Below are 24,699 nucleotides of genomic sequence, written 5' to 3' on the forward strand. Positions count from 1 at the left end.
TGAATTCTTCATGAAAGAGAGGATAAAAAGCAGTAATTGTCCTAACTTTTTTCAATTTCAGTTGTTTCTGATTCCTTCTGTTTGCAACAGCACTGCACCTTTACTTTGAGATTCAAATGACTATTTTTCATTATTGTTGTTAAAGGTAAGCATTTAAAAATGGGGACGTTGCATACTAGAAGGGTCTGCATGACTCTATGTACTACAGATAAAATTTCCATGCACACATGACAAACACAAACATCTGAAGTTCTCTACTGGTAAAGGTAAGAGTATTGCATTTTTCTTTTTCTTTTTTTTTGTAGAAACATGAGCTAAAACTTCTTTCCGCTCATGGTTAAGTAACAGCAAAAAATGCCTGTCACAAAATGCATATTTAACTTGCAAAGCTCATAATTACTAAGTCCAGATCGCTTCTTCACACTTAGCTCACGCCACACATTTAGACTGTTTAGAAGGCTCTTGGTAGCAGTGGAGTACTCTGTATGTTTGAAAAAAAGATTGTTTTTACAGGTATCTTTTCTCTATTATGTGTATTATACTGAAATGCTTACAGTACAATGAAGGCTGTAATGTATTATCGTCTGATGTGATTGGAAAAGCCATTCAAATAGCCAGAAAGCTTGAAGATTAAAAAGTCCCTATTAGAATGGGCAAGCTTGTGCACAAAACATGTTTGATCTGATTTGGTATCAGTTTATCTTATTTGCCCTAACCTCATTTAACTTTCCTTCTTTTTATAGTTCCTTTAGAAATGTGTCACATTTCCCTTAGTTTTACCTAGCTACTACATTTTGTGTTGCGTGTTGGGTAGAAGTTTTATACAGTGGTTTATAGATTAAAATCACTTTTTTGCTGATGATGTATATTTGGAGGGGTGTGATCTGCGCAAGTGGCTCAAGCCTGGCACCAAACCTAATGCTGAAACATGTTGTTTCCAGTTGTCAGTGTGTCAGTCCTGACATACAAGAAAACTTTCTATGTAATGTAGACTTCTTTCTCCGAGGGCTTTGAAAACCCAGCTGGCCAATGGAAAATCCTTTAGCCACTTCATTACTTCAAGTAATGGATGAAATCATGTAGTCTAGGTATGTGCCCGCTGCCATGTTAGGATATAAGCTGTGCTTGTCCTCCCCTGGCTTGAGGGCCAGGATGGGGAAGTGGGGGACTGCTATCAGGTTGCCTTGGGGTTGCACTGCAGCCAGGATTCACAGCTGGGAAGCAAGTAAGCAGGGTGTGCTGCCAACAACCCTGTTTTACTTGGAAAAATCCCTCAACTACAAGTTCCTGGTAAATGGAAGTGAGTATAATGAGGTAGTATTGCAAAGTGTTTTCTCTGTTTTTTTGTCTTCCCTTTCATTTGATGCTGACCCCAGAAGGAGGCAGGGTCTGAGGCAATGTCCTGTGGAGTGATTTCAAGCTGCTGTTCTTCTGTGAGCTTGCTCATCTAAAACAGAGTTGAGTTCCAGCCCCCACCTGCTTTCAGAGATGCCACCTGACAGCTGCCAGATAACAGGGCAATGGCAAAGTAACTTGTTTTTTGCTCTGGAAACAAAAAGTGAAGCATACTGCCCTTGTCCTGCCTGCTCATCTAGCCAAAAAAGGAGTTGGGGGGGCTGCAAAGCATAAGATGCTTTTCAGAGTGATGTGAGATCAGGCCTCAGACATGCTTAGAGAGGAAAGGGGGAGTAAGGGATAGAAAAGAGGGGAAGCAAAAATAACAGGATTGAGGGAAAGGAAGGACGTCATGCAAGGGTCTTCTGTGGCACTAAGGAGAGGAAGGAAGGAAGTTGGTCATGACAAGGTTTTCATTGACAATAATAGCAATTGTGAGGGATGGAGTCACTCCTTGGATATAACACCCTGAAATACATATATTGCTCTCCAAATGTGTTGAAAATGAACAGTTCCCCTCACTCAGGCTGTTCAGCCACCTCTTTCTCTACTCCCTTCCTGACAGTAGTGCAATACCAGTCGTTTGTTAGGCATTGCTGTAAAACCTTCTGCTTAGGGTTTGTTTATACAGCCACGTGTACTGGGTTGTCACATGTTTGTAGATGTGATAAATAAGAGGTGAGGAGCTTTTTTAAACTAAACCCAACATATAGCCAGAATAAGGAGCACTGCACAGGCAGGCTTTAATCATATGTCATGTGCTGTTTAGTGCTGGTGGTGACTCAGAGAGGGTCTGTAACTTGCCTGAGATGACACAAGTGCTTAGCACAAGGGGAACTGGAACCTGAATTTCTGACACTAAGGCCGGAGCCTAGTACTTTCAGATCAATGGTGCTACACTGGGTCTGGTAAAGAGATGAGACCTTAGCATTTTTGATCCTGTTGATATGGGTCGTCTTGTGTTTATTCCATGGTTTATCACTGCATCCTTAGTTAGCAAAGTTCTGCATATTTTTCAATACATTAGCTGTCCTACTTACAGTACAGGAAGCTTTGAAATGAGACAAATGTTTTATTATCTCCAAAACTGGATCTTTGAGTCTCTCCTGAAATGTTAATTCTGCTGCCTATCACACAGATCTGAGCTCTCATGTTAGTTGGTTACCCAGTCTGTTTCTGGGCTGTGACTCTCAAATGTTGTCCTCCTTTACTGCTGGTTTTACTGCATATAGTCTTTTGGAGTAAAATAAACTGGCTTGTTTTCTGATCCTGTCAGAGTGAATTGCACAGGAACTTCTCTGCCTGGAGTGGAGCAGAGGGATTTTTTGGGAGGATGCTGGAAAATCAACAGCGTTCAAGTAGCTTTCTGTGAGCCCTAAATGCAGACTGAGCATGTAACTAAACCCAAGTGAAAGTATAGTACGCTCTGCCCTGCATTTTAGCTGTGTCAGCTGGGATGGGCTTAACAGATTAGTGAATCATTAATGAAAGTACCTAGAAGGGGATTTTGAGGCACTGGAAAAGAGCCTGCGATGACTCTCAAATGAAAGCTCTCTTAAATCTGCCATTGATAATGGTTCATTTTCTAATTCCTAAGGCTTAAAAACGAATGGTACGAACCCCACTGGGTGATACTCTATGCGGGTCACTCCGAAAGTAGTGCCTCCCATTTATTTCCATGGAAACTACAACAGCTACAAAGAACACAATAACATTATTTGATAGAGCTAATTCTTAACTACACAACACTATTTTTAAACAGTCACTACCATTAGCTCTGAATTTTTGCCAGCGATGAACAGGAGCCTACATGCTATGGTTGTCAAAGTCTATACTAGTGGAGGCGATCTGCTGATTGTCCCTGCTGAAATTCACCTTCTAACACCTTGCTGTGCTCACACCCACTGTATGGTCTCTGTCAGCTTTCAGCAAGTGTTGAGAAATGTCAGTGAGTGCCATTTTTTCCCTGTGGAGGAATTCAGTGACACACCTTTGTATCAACCACACTTCCATATTATACACCATTTTGTCAGACTGCAATCTGCTGCCATCAGTCGCACGGCAACAACATGTAATGGAATATTGTTGGGGATGTTCAACCTCTACTGCCGTACCACTACTGTCCACCTCTGATGTCATGGGCCACCATAATAAAATAGAAGGCATTATTTCCAGAGCAGCCTTTGTTAGACAAGTGTATTTTACCTCCTGTCTTTATACTTGGGCCTTCTGTACATCTGTATGAGCCTGGTTTCTTTTTGGTTCAGCCTGATACAGGGTTCTCCTTTCTTATTCTGTCTGAATGTCTGCTGCAGGTTGTTTGCAGTAACTGGGATGAGTGCTATTGCTCTGCCACAAAATGGCGTCTTGCTCTGAAGGATATCACATAAGAGCTTCAAGGTGGAACTTGCCCTTTGGGGCTCGCCAGGTGTGAGGTATCACAAAAGTACCTGACTATAAAGCATAATAATCAGGACATGCTGATTTTTTTTTTTTCCCCTTGCTATTCGGCACTCAGTTCTTTCCAATCCTTCTTCCTCTCTCTTATTCCCTGGGACAGGTGAGTCACGTTTCCCAGAACCGCCTGCCCCTTTTCTCTACCTGAATCAGATTGGCTCCTGGCAAGGCAGATATTTCTATCTTAGCTGTTTCTTCCTCTTGATCTTGTCTTTCCTTTCTGGTTCATCTCTAACATTTTTGTCTTATGTGTGTGTTTTATTAGTTGCTTCTGCTGTGTCTTTCTTTTGCCTTTGAGAAGTAACACAAAAAAGTAAGGAAAGAAGATGTGTCTTCACAATCTAATTTAAAAAATTCAAGAACTCAAGTAAACAAATGCTACAGTTATTTTTATTGTTGTAAATTGTGTCCAATAAATGGGTATTTTACAATCCCACCAACTTCATATCCACCATTTTCAATGTAGGTTTTGTGTCAACAGATTTGTTCCTAATGTCTTATTGCCCTGATTTATCTGTCCAACAAATACTGCTACAAGAAGATATTTCCATTTCTGACTGAAATCATAGAATCATAGAATTAGCTAGGTTGGAAAAGACCTACAAGATCATCCAGTCCAACCATCCACCTACCACCAATAACCCCACTAAACCATGTCTCTCAACGCTATATCTAAATGTTTCTTGAACACAATTGTGATTCTTCTTCCTGTTCTGCTGCACATTTTGTGCTTGGCTTTGTTATTTTGCCCTTCTGTGCCACAGTTCCTGCTCCTTGTCCCATTTGGACTTTCTGTTTTTGGAGCAGCAGTTAGAATGAGTGGATAGCCCTCCTCCTAGGGCTGACCTCTGGTGAGTTTGCAACTGATAATGAGTGTCTGATAATGGCAGTAGGACACAGAGCACTTGAGCTACTGTGGTTTGGGAGGCAGCTACATCTGTGGGGAAAGAGCTGGATGAGCTGAGTGGTGCTCCAGGTACTGGTGATGATGGTCCATCCGTGTCCCTTCTTTGTGAAGAGAGATCTTGCTGTCGTGGGGAGGTGTTGAGAGGCCACTCAGGTCTCCAGTTGCAGCTCACTTTGCTGTAAAGCTGCAGTGGGAGAGATCTGGGTGAGGGCCTGGTCTAGGGTACTGCCCTGCCATGTGTTACACAAGGCTGAGGGTACTCGAGGCCTACAGGCTGCCAAGCAAATTCTTGCCCTGGCTGGAAGAAAATACCCTTATTTTGAATAAAAGTGTTGAGCCCACTGAGATTATCAGTTGAACGTGTTCCAGTGATATAATACAACTGAGAACAGGAAGATGGAGCCCACGCAGCATTTCCTGCCTGCAGGCGGAAGGTTTCAAAATTATCACCTTTGGGAAGAAAAAGTTTTCTCCTACGTCTTTCAGCTTGCTGAGGCAGGGTGAAGGTGGGGTAGTGTGTTTTTTATTTTACTCTTTTTTTTTTTTTTTTTTTAACATCTACTTTACGATGTGGGAAGCACAGGGGATACAAGGGGGTTAGGGGTTAAATGTTCTTACCTTGTTTGTAAATGTGTGCTAACTGTGCTTGAGAAAGGTGAATGAAATACATTGAAGCCAGGAAATGTTTGGTCTGGGAAGGTTTAAGTGTCCTCTCCTTGTTGGTGATGTTTGATGAGCAAGGAGAGTTCTGGCATGTGCTACTGGTGAAAGGAGAAGAAAAGCAAAATGATTTTTAAGGAGCTTTTTTCCTTTTAGGAAAATCCTGAACTGCTCCAATTATGAAGATTTCAAGATTAGTTTATCTACTGAAGCAGATGACTGCTTTACAACCAATGCATCTATGACTAAGGGGAAGTACTTTATTTTTTTAATCAAGCTTCTGAGTCTGTGGAGTTTGCATGATGTAAGTGACAGTAGCTTCTGTGAAGTTCATCTCCGCCTTTCTGAAGGCGAAACCCCACTGAAATCCCAATGCTCACCAAGGAGAGAGGTATTGTTCCCTGCTCTGTATCGTGAGGGTTCAAGCTGTTCAGTTTTTTGTTTAAATCCATGGGACACTTGCTTTCTCTGTGGCTGCTGTACAGGCACCTGCTTGTACATATTACCCTGTAGCGCAGTGACAGAAGAGGGTTACAAAATGCTTCTCAATTGCTTGTGGATGTACGTTCTGTGCTGAAAATAGAAGGTGGAACGAAACTGCATGAGGAAAGAAATCCTGCAGAGTTGCACACTGCAGATTTCTGTTCCCTTGCATTGTTATAACAGACCTCTTTCATTGCTCTTGCTGTAAAAACTTACGTCAGTACGTTCTAGACCCTATTTGGCAGGATTACGCCAGCCTGGGGTTTCCTGCCAGCCTCCTTGGCAGGGGAATGTCCCTGATGGGGCTCACCCTGCCTGGGAAATTCCACTGTGCAGAAAAAGTCCAGGGAGCCACTCTCACGCTGCCTTCCTCCACCCTCCCGCTTCCTCTCACATGTCATAACATCCCCCCCCAGCCCTCCCCAATTAACTGGAGCTAAAAGATAAATGGTGCCTGCGTGCTGCAATAAAAACAGCCCTGTGGGTAGTCAGCCTGGAGCTGTAAAACTTGGGGGGGGAAGGTATTTAGGGTGTCTTTTTTTTTTTAACTGTTTTTTCTCCCCATGACTAAAAAGCCAGAGTGAGCGAGATGTTTGGAGGGTAGTTCCCCTGCTATTGCTTCTCTGTTTCATATTGTTAAACCTCAGAGGAACTTTTCAGTCATTCTCACAGACGTGGCCATAAGGGACGATTGGTTGCCAGTGGGGTACAAGGAGATGGCTTGTATTCCACAGAGCTCTAACGTCGCTCTTCTGACATGAAGGTACTCTATTATTTCTGTTTGCCTTATTCTTTAAAAAATGTGATTGATTGGAACTTACGTATTACGTATGTGCATATAGCCCACATCTGCATTGGGGTTGGGTATAGAAGATGGGTTGGGTTTTGGATGGGTAATGGGTGATAATCAAGAGGGAAGAAACCACAAGAAATAGTGGGATTTTGGAAGCCCACAGTGGGTCTAGGGTCCAAATGCAAACAGAAATAACTGCAGTTTTTAACCCAAAACAGCTTTGATGTTCTGGGCAATTCTCCCTGAATCTAATCTGTTTTTTAAGGGGAGAGTGTAATCAGTTTCTAGAGTTAGGACAGATGGGCAGCTAAACTCTGAGGGCTCTGAATGGAAGAGAGATTGGTAATGGATGCAAGTGACTTGGGTATCCTGATTACAGGTTCTTTTGTTTGTTTGTTTTTAATCTAATGAGTAATTTTGGGATAGCAGAATGTCATCAGCATACAAGTTTGCCAGATTCAGTAGGACAGGAGTAAACTTGTCATGGTGTGTTTAGACTGTGACAGCACAGCAAAATGTGTGAAAGCAGGGATGTACGTTTACTTTTTTTTGAGATTTAGCAAAAACCTGTGGGAATAAAAAGAAGTATGTTTAATGAACCTCAGCTTCACTTTAAAATCCAGTACACTATAATTTTAATGAACCAAGCCATAAGCTCCTTTTCTTTGCCTGCTGAGGGTTTCTCTGGCTTAGCACATGAGGTTGATTATGCAGTATCCTGGTTTGCTACCTGTGCCTGTGTCTGTGGGTTGGGAGGCAGCTCAGCACTGAGCTTCTTGGAGAGAACAAAATGTACGATCACAATTACTACAGTGCCACCTGAGACTGGTGCATGGCTGGGGATGGGAGGTATGCGAGTACTTGAGATGGAAGCTGAGTATTTTCAGCTGGGACATCCTGGCTTCCTTCAAGGCACCTAGGGACCAGAGAAAGGGCCAAACCTTGGCTACTTTTTCAGCCGGCCTGTGTGACCAGCTCGTGGGGACCAAATGTCACCTAGGGACACTGGGAAGAAAGCCATATTTCTGCTCCAAATTAAACTCTTGTATCATCTTTGTTCCCGAGGCAGTCAATTTTTGGCTACTGAAACCTTTTATTGACTTTCTTTACAGAAAGCCACACGTTTTCCTTTGCATTTAATGGAAGTTGATAGGACGAGGGTGTGTGTGGGAAGCAAACACCCTCTGTCTCCAAGTGCCTGTGGCTAGCCACTGGCAAAGCTCTGGGCCTACTTGATGTTTTCCTGGGCATGTCTTTCCCATCCTCAGCCTCCCAGAGAAGTAGGATGGCACGGGTGGCCCCAGTCCTCCCTTCTGCTGTAGTTCAGGGTTTTGTGGACAGCAAAATGCACTTCTGATGAGGCTGCCAGGAAACCCAGGTGCAATTTTTGCATCCCTGGTCACCAGCTCCAGGAGACAAAACATGTAAGACTGGTCTAGAGCTGCCTTTTATCCCTGCCTTCTTTGCAAGAAATTGGCAGAAAACTAAAAGGAAACTTAAAAATCCATGATCTAGCTTCCGTTGAAAGCAGTGTCCTGTGAGACAGGATGTGTCTGGCTTCAGATGGTACATCTTCCCAGCTGAGAACTGAAGGAAAGAGCCAAGGTGTGAGAACAGAGTTTTGCATGATGCCCCACTAAATCCAGAGGGTTTCTTTTCAAGTTTCTTGCTGTTTTGTGCTAACTGCTGCACAACTTGCATATTACTGTAATGTGTTATTACTATCCATTCTCATGGATTTCTTTCTAAATGTGTAGAAATTGGCTGTTGAGCTCATAGCAGCAAAAGATGACACGGCACTAATATTTTTTTCATTATATTAGTACCCTTTATGCAGGTGTAGGAATTACTTTGCTGAGACACGTGGCAGAAATTCTGATAGTGATATTGTCCTACTTAATGACTGCACACATTTAACTGTGGATATATCCTGCCCTAGACTATGAACTTCATCCCAAGCATCGGGGAAGTTTTTATATTACTGCTTGGAAGAAACCAACATTTTCCTTACAGTAGTAAAATTTTACTTGGCTGCCTTGGTTTAGGTGCTTTTTAAAAAAGTGAGAAAATTTCCTGTTTATTGAATTTTTGTCTGACTAATGGAGGACAGTTCTACAGCTGAGTTTTGGGACTTTCCTGGGGTCAGATAGCCATGTGATTTGAAAGCCGGGATTTCTCTAGTAACTGGAAATCTGAACTAAAGGTATTTAAAATCTACGGTATGAAAATCATAGTGAAATAAGGTCAAGACATCAGACGTGCGAACAGCAAGGGCTTTGCTGCCATGAGTTTTGAGTTGCTAACGTGGTGTGTGTCTCAGTGATGTGAGACACTCAGCATTGTCTTGTTTCTGCCTGGGATTTCCTGCATGCTGATACACACTCTCAGACTGAACAGATCGTGCATATAAACTGTGTAGGATGGTGGAAATCAATGCTGAGGCTCCCTGCAGGTGTTAGTCTCGCTGCACAACTACAGCACAGTTGATCTGCATGTATGCTGCCACTGTGACTGGGATTTCTGGCCAGGTGTCAGCCCAGTCAGAACTACTGTGAAGTAGATATGACTAGGTTATCATCTCCAAGAAGTGAGTAATTTTTAAAAATCTGCCTGGGCAACATTTTTGAGTAGAAAAACATGTTTGGGAAGCCTGGGTGTACAGTAACCTTAGCCTTAGTTTGCCCATTACTATGTGTAAATTGAGAGACTGAGAGGTCCTGGGCAAAGTACAGTTTGAAAAGTATATTTTTCTTGGTTTAACCTCGCTGAGATAAAGTGTTTTTTCCTCATATTCCTGCACTGAAGAGTTGAATGATGCTACTGCGTTCTGGGAGACAACTTTGCATCCCATATGAGAATGTGATTCTGTTCTAGTGGTGGTTAAAGTTGTCCTTGTTTGTGGAAGGTAAGGAGAGTGAAATCCAAGCCCACTGGAGCCTAACCCACTGCTGTGGTTGTAGCACTGTTCCCGTGTGTGGCAGCAGAAAACGAAAATGAATGTGGGCTTAGAATGATAAGTTTTGTCCTAGGTTGGTCACATGAGTTAGGAGGAAAAAGACCTTCAGCATGAGTCATGGGGAAAGCTCATGCTTGCATCTTTAAACCCACAGTGGTCTCAACAGCATCGAGAAACTGCACTAACTCCCTTTCTAAACTGGAATATTGTAACGAGCAAGGTGTTTTGAGACAGGAACGTGCACTATTTACCTCATCTATGTATACACCAGTATGCTTTCCAGTTGACATGTGACGTTGCCCCTTGCTATGGGGAAACAGCATTTTGTTTCGTATTTACATGCTGTGACATCAGTGGTGCGTGTATGTCTTAGTGATGAGTTCCTACTGCATGGCCCTAATGAGATAGAGCAGCTTATGAGAAAACATGACTAACCAGGGCAGTGAGTATGCCGAAAGGAATGTCCACAAATACAAGGCGTACAAGGGAGACTGTTTACTTGTAAAGAAATCAGATCAACTTAGGTAGCTTTTAACACTTACAGGTTTGGTGTTTTTTTCCCTCTGTTCTGATTTCAGTTGCTTTATATACACAGTGTGAAGGAATCTACTTGAGAGCAACCAACTTTTTTTTTTTTCTTAAATATCAAACAACCTGTGAGAATAGAAAGCAGAACTGAGGGCATTCTTCAGATCAAAGGAGCAAGCCCCAGAAGATACATGGTAAATAGTCTGAGTTTTTCTCTTATACGAAGAATTATACATGCTCCCTTTTGAAGTTTGGGCTAATCCTAGAATGGCAGTCATGGAGACCAACGTCGAGGAAAAATGTAGCAATACAAGTAGAGCAGAGGGAAGGAACACAGACTCCTGTGTACTAGCTTTTAGAGGAAAAAATGCATCATGGCCCATTTCCAATCTGCTGACACGTGGTCTCTTAAGTTGTTATGCCAAACACGCTTGTTGATCCTAGAGAACAGTCTTGAGGAGTGAAGTAGTTACTAAGCTTTTATCTCCAGTTTTCTGGGTGCTGTTCTAAAAGCCAACTCGGTGTTGTGCTGGACTGTTTGGAATTTGTGTGCTGCATAGAAATGCTCCTGGCGCACAGAGGTGTGGCAGCTGTATTCACACACCTTGACTCAAAGCCTCTAGCAGGAGGCTAATTATACCTATTTGAGAATAAGCAACATTTGACATCCATACAGCAAATATTCACTTGCATTAAGCAACTGGACAGTGAACTACCATTTTTATTTTCAGTTTAAGAAATACCACAGAGGTCATACAATTCCAGAAATGTGTTGCAAAACCAAATTCTTGTCACTATTAGTTTGTCCCTGCCAATTTACCTAAATGCTGTTCTGTGTTGTTCTGTGCTGCCACTCAAGAGAGCCTGAGGAGACTTTAGTCCACTCTCATTCCCACCAAACTATGAGCTGCTCTGGGGGCTGGCATGCTCCTATTGCTCCCCAGTCTGTTTGGAGTGGTCATACGTCTGGCAAAGACAACTGCGTACTGCCGTGCAGTGAGAGCAAAGCTCTGCTTTCTGGGCTTAAGTTGATATCCCTTATTGCATTCACCCCAGTGTGTGCCCCAGGGACCAAGCAGTGCAGGCACAGATGCTGTACAGGCTGTCCATTTCCCTGCAGCAGACTGGCCGTATTCATAAAGCATAACCCTTTGCTGTGATCTCTTCTGAGCCCCGTGTGGCCTCCTCAGGATATATTTTCCATGCGTGGTTTGTTTTTGTTCTTTTTTTTTCCTTCTCAACACTGAGTGCCTGAAATAACATGTCACTGCCAACACAGTGCTGCTTTTCAAACAAGTTGTTGCCGCATACTTGACGTGGAGCTACAGCTTCCAGGGGATTTTTCTGAGGGGGAAGATGAGGAAGGATGCCTTTTGGAGAGTCATTCAAAATAGCGGGAGGCAAACTGGCACAGCCTTGCCCATACAACTGCCTGTAGGGAGCAGTCCTAGAGCAAACCATGCCCAGGTTTCATCCACAGGAGTTGGTGATCCCGGAAATGAGTTCACGAATGTGCACTGTTACCAGTCCTGGGACCAGGATGTGAGGGTACCCTGTGGGGCCACATCATTTGACCATATAGAAGTAGGGGCTGGTTTCGTTGGATTGGTGATCGCTTACCTATGAAGCTAAGGAGGATGATATAGGGTGCTAGGAGGAAGTAATTTGCAAGTATGTACAAACCTCTGCATGGGCTGTGCAGCCCAGATTTTTCAGAGCTGGGAGTGTTCAATCCCCTCCATTTCCTGTGCTGGGGGCCTTGCAGAGCTCATTGCATCAGTTGTCCCCATCCCATATTGATGCAGTTTCACAGAAAATTTCCTCCTGGTTTCTTTAATGCCACGTTGTAATATGGCCTGGAAGTCTCCTTCCCCTTCCAGCTCAGGCTATAAACATTTTCTGTGAAAGGAAAAGCCAGAGATGGTTGAAAGCTGGACAGGAAAAATTCCTTCTTGGTCTGAGGTTATGTTATCATCATTAAAGTGCTGCTCTCAGCACTAGGACCCAGAAATGAGAGAAAACCTCATGGTTATGATTAGAAAGGGTGTTGAAAACATGAAAATGTGTTTTAACAGAGAAACCTCAAAGCACTGAACAGGCTTCTTGGTTTGCTTCAACTTTGGGCAGTGGGTCAGCTGTTTGAGTCAAGAACACAGTTATTTCAGGCCTTGTCTGTGGGAAAGCCCAGTACAGCATCTCCAGTGCATCTTTGCTCAGTGTTGGTTGTGAATAAATAGCAACATGGAGACGGGCTGCAGTGATTAATCTGCATTTTTAATTGGTAGCCAGGGAAGAAGCTGAGGTTTTGATTTGAAAACCCATACACCGCGTCCCATTTTAGCAGCTATCTGAGATATGAATATAAGCACGTCTCACTATTTGCTGCTGTGTTCAAGACAGGTTTCGGGACAAATGTTGCTAATATTGGCCGCTAGTTGGCATTATTGATACATCACAGTGAACAGAGATGGTGCGATGAGAACCTGGAGGCCATGGGTTAGGGAGCTGAGGCATCCACCTCTACACAGTCCTCTTGGCTCTGCAGTTCCATGCGTTTTGCTGGGTTACTGCTTGGCCAAAGCCAGCCAAAGCTGCCTGGTGAGCGCCTTCGCAGCTTCTTCCCTGCTGACCTCCTCCTCCCAGCTCGTGGCCATGCATACAGGCTCTGCCAGCTCTCCTGGCAGAAGAGGTGATGAGCCCTTCTGGTTGCTACCTTGCCTGGCAGGAATTTCCTTAGGCTGAAGACATCTGCTGGGGCTTTGGTCACCACAAATGTTACGTGGCGGTTGGGCCAAGAGAAATGTTCGAGGTCTGCAGTATTAATAATTAAAATTTGTAAATGTAGCAATAATTTGCCAGTAACTTGCATGGAGTGCTTTGAGAGGTTGTTGGGAGCCGGCTCATCTTGTGCAACATGGGTGTGTGTATTTTTGAAAGAGCCTTTTGTTACAGAGTTTGGTGGAATTAGACTTGTCTTAATCTGCTTTGATGGGGAGCAGATTTATGTCAGGAGACCTGATAAATAAGACGTTGCTGATGAAACATGCGAGAGCTAAGGTATCAGAGCGTTGCCTGAAGTGGATTTTGTGTGGTAGAATGAGAGCAAGTCAACAATTCAGCCTTCAGTAGACTTGAAACTTTGAAATAGAATAGAGATTCCGCAACCTCTTTGCATTAAGGTAAAAACCTCATTATATTGCTTTAAAGGATAGTTTTTGTTCACGTGTAGAGGCTAATCTTCAATTAAATCAGATCCAAAATGATTACTGAATAGCAGCGATAAAGGTGTTACTCACTCTGCCTGTATGTGTTTTAAGGACCTTGCGTGACCTAGCAGAGCTAAAATGAGTGAAATCCACTTCTGGTTTGACATCCACTTTTACACTTGGCATTTCTAAGGGAATTACAGACCACTATGACACTAAATCTAATTTTTTTCAGCTATATACTTCTCAGATTCATGCTATTGTTTGCTGAAAGAGGAGATCTGTTTGCTGTGGCAGTTGGAGACCCTTCTGAAGAGACTAAAACCATTTGCTTCCCATCTATGGAGCAGCAATGCAAAAATTAGGTTAGATCAGTCAGATTTGTCTTCAGAAAGCCGTGTTATGAATCTTCCCATCAGTGTGCAAAGCGTGTCCTAGAGGTAAGGGATCTCAGTGAGTGCATTTTAGCAGGAAAATAGTCAAAGTACCTACCTAAAGCTAAGGTATCGTGATTGAGATCTTGAGGTTTGGAGAACAAGAGAGCAATCTCACATGTTTAAAACATACAGCCTGGTTTCAGAAATCCGTGCTTGTATAATGCTGTTCATTGAAACGCGCTGGGCGATGGCTGCTGATGAGGGAGCAAATGAACTTCTTCCTTCATTAGACTATGCTATTTCTGGTGCTGCGTAGTGTTTGACTTCATTTTATGCGTTACCTTTTCAAATTTTACTGTCACTACATAAATTTGATCTGTGACTCAAAAGCAGAGTTTTTGGAGTAGGAAACTGTAGATACTGCCAAGTGAAACTCTTTCTTCACTCGACGGGGGACAATACGTTTGAATAATACAAAGTAATTCCCTCCTCCCTCCTCTCAGCTGATTAATATAATTTCATGTTGCACCTGTCCCATGTTTTTTTAGCACAATTAAAACATGTATAATAATCTAAATTATAGACCTCCAATTTGCATAATATACTTCAGAAATACAGTGGTGTTTTACTGCATATTTTTGGGGCAGCCACAGGCGCTAACAACATCCTAATCACAACCTCGTGTGGACAAACACGGGCTTGTGTGACGGTGAGTACGGTGGCAGCTGAGACAGCAGAAACATCTTTTTGAGAGGCAGAAAGGGGAGAGGTGTCCCCTGTGAATACAGCTAGCCGACCAGCGATGCTGCTGATGTTAAAAGCGAGCGAGACTCTGCGCTTGGGCTTAGTTTAAACACCGCGCAGCTTCACTTCCCCTCTCTGCCGTGCTCTGGCTCCACGAAAACAAAACAGCTTTCGTGCCTGCTCCTCGCTGGGCAGCCGCTGCGAGGTGACTCGGCCTGGCTCCGTGCCCTAGCCCCGGCCCGGGCGCGGCCGCGTCCCGCCTCCCCCCGCCGCCCTTACGGGAAGCGCGGCCCCGCCCGCGCCCGGTCCCGCCTCTGCCGGCGGGGCGGAGCCGCTATAAGCGCGGCGCTGCGTCCGCCGCCTTCCAGTCCCCGCCGCGCCGCCCGCTCAGCCCTGGACGTGCCCGTCGCCGCGCCGCTGCCCGCCGCTCTCCGCCGCCCGCCGCCCCGCGGCACCGCCATGATCGTGGACAGCAGCCGGGACGCAGCGCCCGACGGCGACGGCGGGGCCCTCAGCAGCCCCATCAACCTCGCCTACTTCTACGGCGCCTCGCCCCACTCCAGCGAGGGCAGCTGCTCGCCGGCGCACTCCGCGCCGGGCTCGCCGGGTTCCGACTCGGACCTTTCGGTGAGCAGCCGCGGCGGCGGCCGGAGGGACGGCCGGGGCAGCGCCCGCCCCGCGCTGCAAGGTACGGTGGGGCCGGGGCTGCGGGGGGTGGCGGGGGCACGGCGGCGGAGGTTTCCGCGTTCGGGTTCTTTCCAGGCTTTCGGTAGCGGGCGCTGGGCTGGCCCCGATGAAGCTGGAGGATGCTGGGCGGTTGTGGAAGGGTCGCGGCCCGAAGGAGCTCTCGCCTGCGACTTTGGGTGGCTTCCCACGGGTTTGTCTGCTGCTGCCAAAGCCGACCCCGCGGCTTAAGCGCTGTCTCCCGTGCTCTCTCTCAACAGTGGAGCAGCACATGGGGGGAGGAAAGCAGCACAGAGGGCCGTTCCAGGGGGTCCGCGTGAAGAACTCGGTGAAGGAGCTCCTGCTGCATTTCAGGAGCAGCAAGCAGATGTCCTCGGGCCCCGCCGCGGATGAAGGCAAGGTAATGGGCGTTTTTCAGGGCTGACATAATGGGGCTTAACCACGTCTGGGGTTGGCGAACGAAGGCACGCGATAAAGCGGTAATCTGGCTTCTGATGTTATCTGATGTGGATGGAGTCACAATCCTTCCTTTTCAGTACAAGCCGTGGAAGAAATGAGCTGGGGGGAGGCGGGCGGGACGGCTCCTGCAGGATGGGGGGCACCGCAGCGTCTCACTGGGCCCTGTTTTTGGGAGAGAGTTAAGATAAAGATGGGGTTTCCATTCTACGCTTTGACAACCCCTGTTATCTCACACGAGGTCGTTCATTTTAAGAGCAGAGAGTCTTCTCTGAGGAGAGAGAGCTGCTTGGCAGTCTGTGGCGTTCTCCCCTATGTAAAGGTGGACAGACCTCAGCCTGGAAAACAGGAAGATGTGAGAAATGCTGAGAAGATTAGAGAGGGTTTTTCCTTGCAGTCTGCCTTTTGAGAGCGTGTTCGAGTTTCCTAGACTAGTGTTGCCACTGGAAACTTTTCACATAAAAAAGTTCACAGCGTTAGAGAAAATTGGTAGGCTTATTTACATTAAAAAAAAAAAAAAAATCTTGAGACCTTGCTAGGGAATGTCATCTTTCTTTACGTTTTCTTGACTTCCGTGGTATTATAACAAATAGCTTATTAAAAAGCCTTATAGAAAAATTGTGGTTTTCATTTAAGTTGCGTAGAACTCGTTATGTTTTCTAACCTCAGTTAAAAACAGTTAAATTAGGGCTTGACTGTCATGTACCAGGATTATTCTAAGACGTATTCTATGTTTATAGAAGCAAACCTCTGCTTTTGTTTGTCTCTTTTGCTTTGTTTTCACTGAAATAGCATTGTAATGATGGAATAATTGGATTTTGTTGGTTTTTTTTTCCCCCTCAAAAGGGACAAGGAGGATTGGTGAACTACGAACCATACACAGGTAAGAAAAAAACCCACCTGAACTCTTCTAAAAACCCTGCAATAGTATTTTAAAAATAGATTGTAAGAGTAATCTCTGAGGGGGTTTTACATTAATTTATTTATATGTTTATTTTAGCAGAGTTGAAGAGTGTTCTAGGTCAGGGGGGCAAAAGAAAGGCTCCTGAACTCCTTTCTGATGGACCTCCTTTCAAACGCCAAGTTAATGTTCACCCACACCTCCTGGTAAGCTTGAAGTAGTATTTTTTTCTGTGTCTGTTTCATGTAATCAGAGATTGCCTCCTGACACAGTACCTCTGACTCTTTGGGGTTTGTTTTGCTTCTTTTTCTGACAGACGCCGCCCCAGACCCCAACTTCTATGGATAACATGGAGGAGACGCATAAAAATGAACCAAAGCACGACAGCAGTTCTGATCTGCTTCAGAACATCATAAACATTAAGAACGAGTCAAGCCCCGTTTCCTTGAATACAGTGCAGGTTAGCTGGTTGCACGGTGTTTCCAACCACAACTCACCTGGCGAGCAATACCACGACAGTCCGGGAACACAGGCTTTCTCCCCATCCCAAAAGTACCAAGCATTCCAAGATCACACTTCCCAGAATATGCTTGATCCTCCTCAGCATTACCAGTTTCCTTCATCGCAGAACCAGGATTTGTCACAGAGCTACGCTTCAGATGCATCTCTGGAGTACAGGCCATTTTCTGCCAACGACCAGTCTCCAGGCTACCACCAGCACACCTTCGAGAGCCATGAACTGCAGTATTGCCCATCTCAAAGTTTCTCTTCCCTCCTGAACGATTCTGAAGGCTCGGAGAACATCTCTGCTCCCCTCCAGTCCTTGACCAGTGCCCACCCGCAGGCTAACGTTGGCTCCCCTGCTCAGAATTTCAGCCTGGCTCCCAGTAGTGTCTGCGGTAGTCTTGAACGCAGTGTCTCTTTGGCGACATTGAATGTCTCTCTGCCACCCCAAAGTGTTGCCAGAAACACGACACAACTGGGCAAGTCGTTTTTCCAATGGCAAGTGGAGCAGGAGGAAAACAAATTGGCTAACATCTCTCAAGACCAGTTCCTCGCAAAAGACTCAGATGGAGATACGTGAGTAGTGCTTGTCTCACTGTTTCTGAAGTAGAAGGTTGCAGAATACTTCTGTTCACGTTTTGGTGTGGACCACTGAGTTGTAATGAAAGCTGTTCGTTAGTGGTGCTTGTGTCATGAGTACAGTAGTTTCACCAGTCGTGCTCTTGCCGATAGGCTGTGATGCATGCAGTTGCAGCATATTTAGTAGATAAGACAGTTGTATCATTTCAGGTACTTATTAGATTTTTATCTGGTAGATTGAGAGAAAAGAAGATTCCAATTTAGATGCTTTAAATTGCCTTGGGAAGATGGTGCCCAAGTTTCAATCTTAGTCACTCAGATGAAGTCTGAAACTGCCAGTATAACGCCCTTCCCACCATGTACATTTGGATTTGTGTTGTGACTTGAGCCTCAGTCTTTGTGGTTGTCTAACCATTTTCCCTCTTTCCTCAGCTTCCTTCACATTGCTGTTGCCCAGGGCCGACGAGCACTCTCCTACGTTCTTGCGAGGAAAATGGCTGCTCTGCATATGTTGGATATTAAAGAGCACAATGGCCAGGTGAGGTTCTCTAACTCTTTCCACCCGCTCTGAGCACCTTAGTGCTCTGATGTCTGGACCCTGAGGAAAATGTGGTGAAATGCTTATTTAATATTAACCCCGAGATTTAGTGTGCATACTAATATTAACCTTGAGCTATTAATACTTCTTGGGATCACCTTGAGCTGGTAAAACTATACACTCGACTTTTTGTCCTGGCTTCCTGGTATTCATAATCACTGCTTAAATAATACCGGGTAGCTAGGCTTTTTATTTGTTTTAGTTGCTCTTTCCTGTTAGAGATCAGATGACTAATAGTTGAAATTTTCTTCTCAATGTTTGCAGAGCGCTTTCCAGGTTGCTGTGGCTGCCAACCAGCATCTCATTGTGCAGGATTTGGTTAGCCTGGGGGCTCAAGTCAACACCACAGACTGCTGGGGTAGAACGCCATTGCATGTTTGTGCTGAGAAGGGGCATGCCCAGGTCCTCCAGGTGAGGAAGAGGCAGACATAGCTCTGCCCTATCCATAGCTCTTAACTTGCTATTAGCAATTTTGGAGAACTCCAAAAATACTGCACCTCTCCTTATCTATCTTCTGTGTAGCCTTTTTGATATGTCTCAGACTCTGCGTTAATGGTTTAAAGTGACGTTGACTCTAGCTGTAAGATTCCCACCAGTGAGTAATTTGGTAGTGTAGTATATGAAAATAATAAATTAATCTTTAATACTATTATTGGTTGCAACTTCATTACAGCAAGACTGCATACAAGCTTGAGGAGGCAGTATGTGGTTTGGGTAGACCTAAATGCATACCTGTTCCCACTTCTGTAGGCAATCCAAAAGGGAGCCATGGGAAGCAATCAATACGTGGACCTTGAGGCAACAAACTATGATGGTGAGTAGTTTGGAGTTTATGGCTTACAGTTTACTGGATGATGCAGTGTTTTATAGCTGCTGATATGAATGTTATCCTGGGAGAAGAGCAATAAAATGGATTATATCTTTGCCAGATTCAAATTCACAATTAGAATTGAAATTGCGTTGCAGTTGGCATGTCTGTCAAATAAAAACATGGCCAGCCTCTGCCTTTGTGATCTTTCCCTGTTCCCTCTTACACGTGATAGATGTGTTTGTAATGGAGAGAGTATAGATGATAATGCGCTATTGTTTAAAATGTGAGTGCCAGTGGCGTATCAGTGGATACAGAATGCAGAATCTCTAGAACCGTAGAGTTGTTTTAATTGAACCTATTTTCCCTGCGATAGATCTTCCTCAAGTAAATTTGCTGAAGAGGTATATTTAAAAGAGATCCTGATGCGCTAGCTGATTGTGACTTATTACTTAGAGTGACTAACAGCCCAAATCCTGAGCCATTCAGGTGTAGTCGTTATCACCTAGAAATTGGAAGCAAACAGCCAGTCAATAATTCTGTATTGCATTCATTCATTAATGATGAATTTTTCATGTTAAGGTTTGACAGCACTACACTGTGCTGTTCTGGCCCATAATGCTGTGCTGCATGAACTACAAAACTGTCAACCACCTCACTCCCCTGAGGTTCAGGAGCTTCTGCTGAGAAACAAGAGCCTGGTGGAAACCATCAAGACTCTGATACAAATGGGAGCTTCTGTTGAAGCAAAAGTAAGTAGAACAACTTTTGTAAAATGCCAGATGCAAAGAAAATATGGAAGCGGATCATACCCCTTTCTCCCACGCCACATCTCAGCCCACTTAACAGAGAGGAAGTAGACTCATTTGAAAGCTTCCTAAGCAACCTACAGCTTAATTTACCTAAGTGGAATAAGAATGTTGCATTTATTAAGAACGAGGTATTATCAATGCAAATGAACCATGGGAAAAGGGAGGTGACAGTCTGATTTCTGGATTAAGAATGATACTGCGCCGGTTGAAATTAGTTGTGCCTTAAGTTTAAGAATATGTTTGGAGCCTTATGAGGTATCTGTAGTAATAGGGTGCTGATGATACCCTGTTCTTGAACTGTAAATTGTTGTCAAATATTGCTTCCTGTCCAGACTGACTTCCAGTGAAATATAGTATAAGTACTTTTGTTCAACATTGTTTCCTTTCTGTTTTTTTCGGTCTGTTTGCTCACCCTGGGTAGAAGAAGCAACTGTAGGGAAACACTAAATGTTTCTTTTCCGGTAGGATCGCAAGAGTGGTCGCTCTGCTTTACATTTGGCAGCAGAGGAAGCGAACCTGGAGCTCATTCGTCTCTTCTTGGAGCTGCCCAACTGCCTCTCTTTTGTTAACGCAAAGGTAGGTACATATCATCCAGGATGCGTACACCTGTCACTGTGACTGTACTGAGACTCATGCCCCTTACCATTTTCTTCACGGTGTTACTTTGTCTTTTCCAGGCTTACAATGGCAACACAGCACTCCATGTGGCTGCCAGCCTGCAGTATCGGGTGAGTCAGTTGGATGCAGTTCGCCTGCTAATGCGAAAGGGAGCTGATCCAAGTGCCAGAAATTTGGAAAATGAACAGCCAGTTCACTTGGTTCCCGATGGCCTTGTAGGAGAACAGGTAAAAAAAAAAAAAAAAATTAAAAAAAAAATTAAAACAACCCACCCCAAAAAAACCCAAACTCTTAGCCCCTATCCTCCCACACCTGCACAAAAGTTATATTTCTCTCAGAATTTTCCACGTGTTGAGCTGTTGTAACTTCTAGGGAAAACTTTTAGCCTATGGTATTTTCTTCAGGGATCTTTTAATGTTAGGTCTTTGCATATTCTTCCCGATCCTGAAATTACAGATTTAATTTGTAGCTTTTTTTCCCCATCTCAGAAGCTTTTTTCCCATGAAACTAGTATTTAGAAGTATTTTCTTCATAACTGTGCAGCGTATGGGAGGTCACCTCCCTTCTTGTGTTGGTCTCAGTGTGATGTAAGATCATGTTAATAATTACAACAAGCAATGAGAATGGCAGTTCTTAGGCCTGAATAACAGATGAAGAAATGGCTTATTCCTAGCTGCTGTACAAATAGGTAACAAAAAAAGATGGCTCTTGAGCTAAGAAGCTAATAACCTAGCCAACTGAGTAATTCTGTTGGTTCAAATCTTGCAAAGTTGGATCCATTCTGGTATAACTGAACTTGGAAGCTAGACTCAGCTAAATGAGGAATGCAGAGTTAGACCTCTAGTGTTGTTTTTATTGTTTGTTTTAGATTGGCTCACTTGAGGATGATAAATGCTAATGGTTTTGTCTTCTTCTTTTGTCTAGATAAGACGTGTTCTAAAAGGGAAGACAGTTCAGCAGAGAGCGTCGCTGTTTTGAGCTCCATGTTACTTGGAGTTACCGTACACTCACTGTCAGTCAGGCAGTCCTAATGTATCTGTAAATAGACCATTTGCCTCGTGTTGGCAAATGTTAGTTGTTTCCATGAAACAAAAGTATTTCGTTCACTATCATATAGTGGGTTACATAAGTTTAGGAAATAAAAAAACAAAACACACACACACAAAAAAACCCCATAGAAACCTAACAAACCAGCAAATTCCTCTGAGCAAATGGGAATGTTTCATTCCCAAGTATGTGAAACTTTTGCCTGGATACGTGGATTTCATAGCTACGGCAAACTAACTTCTGGACAAGGACAATTCTACTGTCAATATTGTTTGGAGAGGGCTGACACATGACAACACTGCAGAGTATTTTGTTTGTGTTTCTGATAACACTGTAATATTAAGTCTAAGAGAAATCAGATATTTTTTTTCAAGTGGAAATTTTATTTATATACCTTTGTGGCTTCTTTCCAGTATCCTGTGCAGGATTGTATATAATTATTGGTGTTATTGTACAGTTGTATAGTTCTGAGCATCTATCAATAGATTGGGAATGAGCTGAAGAAGAAACAAGTTTGTTGATCTTGAAATTCTAAATCACGTATGACATTTTAACGCTGTACTGGTGCAAATCAGGTTCTGTTACTATGAAAGACTGAGGACCAAAGGAACGGTTAAGATGAATTGTCCCTAGCACTGATGTGTTCATGCTTTTGGAGCTGTTAATAAAGCCTGAGAGCCATGCTTATTTAGGGGACAGTATCGGGCGGTTTTGTACCCAGCAGAGGGCTTTTCTTTTGACTGGACAGTAGATCGAGGGAGAAATATTGTGATTTACATAGTGTATATAACTTTGTCATATTTTAAGGATTGTGATCCTGACTCACTGGAAATAATTAGCATGTACTTAGCTCTTGATGCACGTTGAAATCTCTCTTTGTTGTGATAGTTAAATGTTTGCAAGCCCCACTAGTGTCAGTAGGACTTGAGCACATGCTGAAGTTGTCTGCTGAATTGGGCTCTAGTCAATTCTAGAGATTTAGCATTTTTCACCTAAGCAGAGTTAGTCCGTTTATGGCTTTACCTTATAGGTACTGTAGAGAGCCAAATAATATTTGAAGCTAATGTTTTTCTATTTTTAATAATTATAAATATTAATGCAAAATGTGTACTAATTATACTGTATACTTGTATTCTACTGGAGAAAGCTTCCTCCTCTCATCAATTTCAGAACAATCCCTGCTGGGCTATAATCCAGCAATATGTTCTCCCTGTGGTCTTTGCTCTTATCCTGTTCTTACATCACATGTGATTCTCTGCCGTAATCATTTAGTCTGATTGTGCTGTTGTGACAAAGTATGTCTTGTAAGCAAGCTAAGTGGGAAAATCTAATATGCTGAGGCTGAGCTGTGATGTGTTTCTTGAAGGGTTTGATGTATCTTGTGTTTGAATAAACATGTTAATTACACATTTTGGTGATTACTGTCTGTGGTATAAATACTGATAGCAAAATCAAGCTTGAGATAAAACTGATAGAGCACAGCAATACTGTGAGATTTGTGAAGGTCCTTCTGTGAGTTATGAGATGGAGTCTCCCTTCTGTACCGCTGTTAATGCTTACTTTTGATGCTGTTTTTGTTGTGGGTGATGCTAATGTGTTTTGGGTCACGCTCCGTGTGGTTGTGTTGCCTGTGTATTTGGTAGCTGTGCCTCAAATAGGAGTTAGTCACTAAGTTGCCCAAATTCTAAGTTGATACCTGAACAATTTCTCACAGAGGATCTTTTATTCCTTTATTGTCCCTGTATGAAAGAATATCAATTCTGTAAAAATCTCATGTTTTCCACGTTACTTTTTCTTGTCTGCCTTCTATTCTGACAGCTCAGGTACAGACAGTTTAACACTGATGAAAGTCTATACAAGTAAGTGAAGCTATATGCATGGGGAAAGACTGTCCTCACTTCACAAGTAAAAAGTTGGGCTCTGAGCTGACTGCAACTGATCTTTCAGGGGGAGAACTATTATGACAGACTGTTCTTGCTGAGCACTGAGCTAGTGGACAGCAACAGTGAAAAAAGCAGGTGAACCACAAAGTCCCTTTCTGTAGGAAAGGAACTGAGGGGAACAAGATCATTTCTATGCTACTTGAATAAACCTGTTGTTTGCCCCCGCCTCCACTGTTGCATGCAGTGCAGGTATCTGCTCAGATAAGTGTGTGTTGGGATTGGAAGAGGTATGGGTCTGTAGAAGAGCCTCCCTGCAGGGAAGAGCAGAGTAGATGAGCACTCTTCAGCTGCAGGAGTGGTGACTGACAGCAGGTACCACAGGCCTGTGCTATTGTCAGGCCAGAGAAACTGCACTGGGATTAGCTGCTCAGTATGTGTTCCAGTGTACAAGAGCCACAGGCTATTAATGAAGGTATCAAGAGCACAACAGACAAGAGGATGTGATTATTTGAGATGAAAAATGTAGAAGCAAGATGTCTGATGATGTGGGGAGGGGCTGGGTGCGTATTGAAAAGGCAGACCTCTTTGTGAAGGATCAGTAAGCAGGTGAACTGTGTCAGTTACTCTCCCAGCACCCTTCAACACAGGGAGGACTACTTGATAAAGTTCTGTAGTATTGCACAAGGTTGCCCTGCTCTTAAATCTCCCCTGGGATTTCCCTAATGGTCACTCTTGCAGATATGACGCTGGAGTAGATCGTATCCTCTCTCCAAGTCACTGCAGATGGAGTCTTGGTGGTTGGTTCACAGCTTCAGTCTGTCTCTGTTGATTCCAGTTGCATCTGTGTGAGAGGAAAATCTGGGAAATTCATCTTGTGGTTAACTGAGTGCTTCAAGGGAAGGCCAGCAGATTGTTTGGTCTGCTCCTGCTCTGTACAGAAAGTGGTTCCTAAAGGCCTCAAAAATAGCTGCTTGTGCTGAAAAATGCCAGAAAGAGGAGGCTGTGTGTTGTTTAGTAGTTAAGAGTATGAAACGATGATGGAGAGTGGTAATAGGATTGAATTTCTCTTAGGCTATGTGAAGATAAAATGGTACCCGTTGGGCTGAGACTGTACTGGATATGCTGTCGTCTGAACATACCTCTTACTGCTAGTGAGCTTATCTTTTTCTGTGAGGAGCCAAACTGTAAGCTTTCTGCATTTTCGCCTTCTTTATAAAAGATGATTACAAAGGAAAAAAGTGCTGATGAGATTTGGTCCTTCACATCAGCCCAATCTGCCTGCCTGGCACTCCTTTTTGGGTGT

At 43.8% G+C, this 24,699-nt stretch overlaps 1 protein-coding gene across 3 annotated transcripts; it reads left to right on the plus strand.

Moving 5' to 3' along the window:
• NFKBIZ (NFKB inhibitor zeta) lies at nt 6,432–22,922 on the plus strand. Of its 3 annotated transcripts, none has more exons than XM_021400406.1 (12): nt 6,432–6,665; nt 15,451–15,590; nt 16,493–16,529; nt 16,647–16,753; nt 16,864–17,627; nt 18,063–18,168; nt 18,493–18,639; nt 18,979–19,042; nt 19,619–19,788; nt 20,314–20,424; nt 20,526–20,693; nt 21,391–22,922. In XM_021400406.1, exons 2-12 carry the CDS (start codon nt 15,462–15,464, stop codon nt 21,442–21,444), a joined length of 1,857 nt encoding a protein of 618 aa, XP_021256081.1. In that variant the 5' UTR covers nt 6,432–6,665; nt 15,451–15,461; the 3' UTR covers nt 21,445–22,922. The 3 variants fall into 3 exon arrangements, with proteins under 3 accessions (XP_021256081.1, XP_021256064.1, XP_021256072.1); XM_021400389.1 differs by lacking the exon at nt 6,432–6,665 and adding an exon at nt 14,874–15,194; XM_021400397.1 differs by lacking the exon at nt 6,432–6,665 and adding an exon at nt 14,874–15,194 and having other exon boundaries at nt 16,650–16,753.

This window comes from Numida meleagris, chromosome 1 (genome assembly GCF_002078875.1).
Source record: "Numida meleagris isolate 19003 breed g44 Domestic line chromosome 1, NumMel1.0, whole genome shotgun sequence".
NCBI lineage: Eukaryota > Metazoa > Chordata > Aves > Galliformes > Numididae > Numida > Numida meleagris.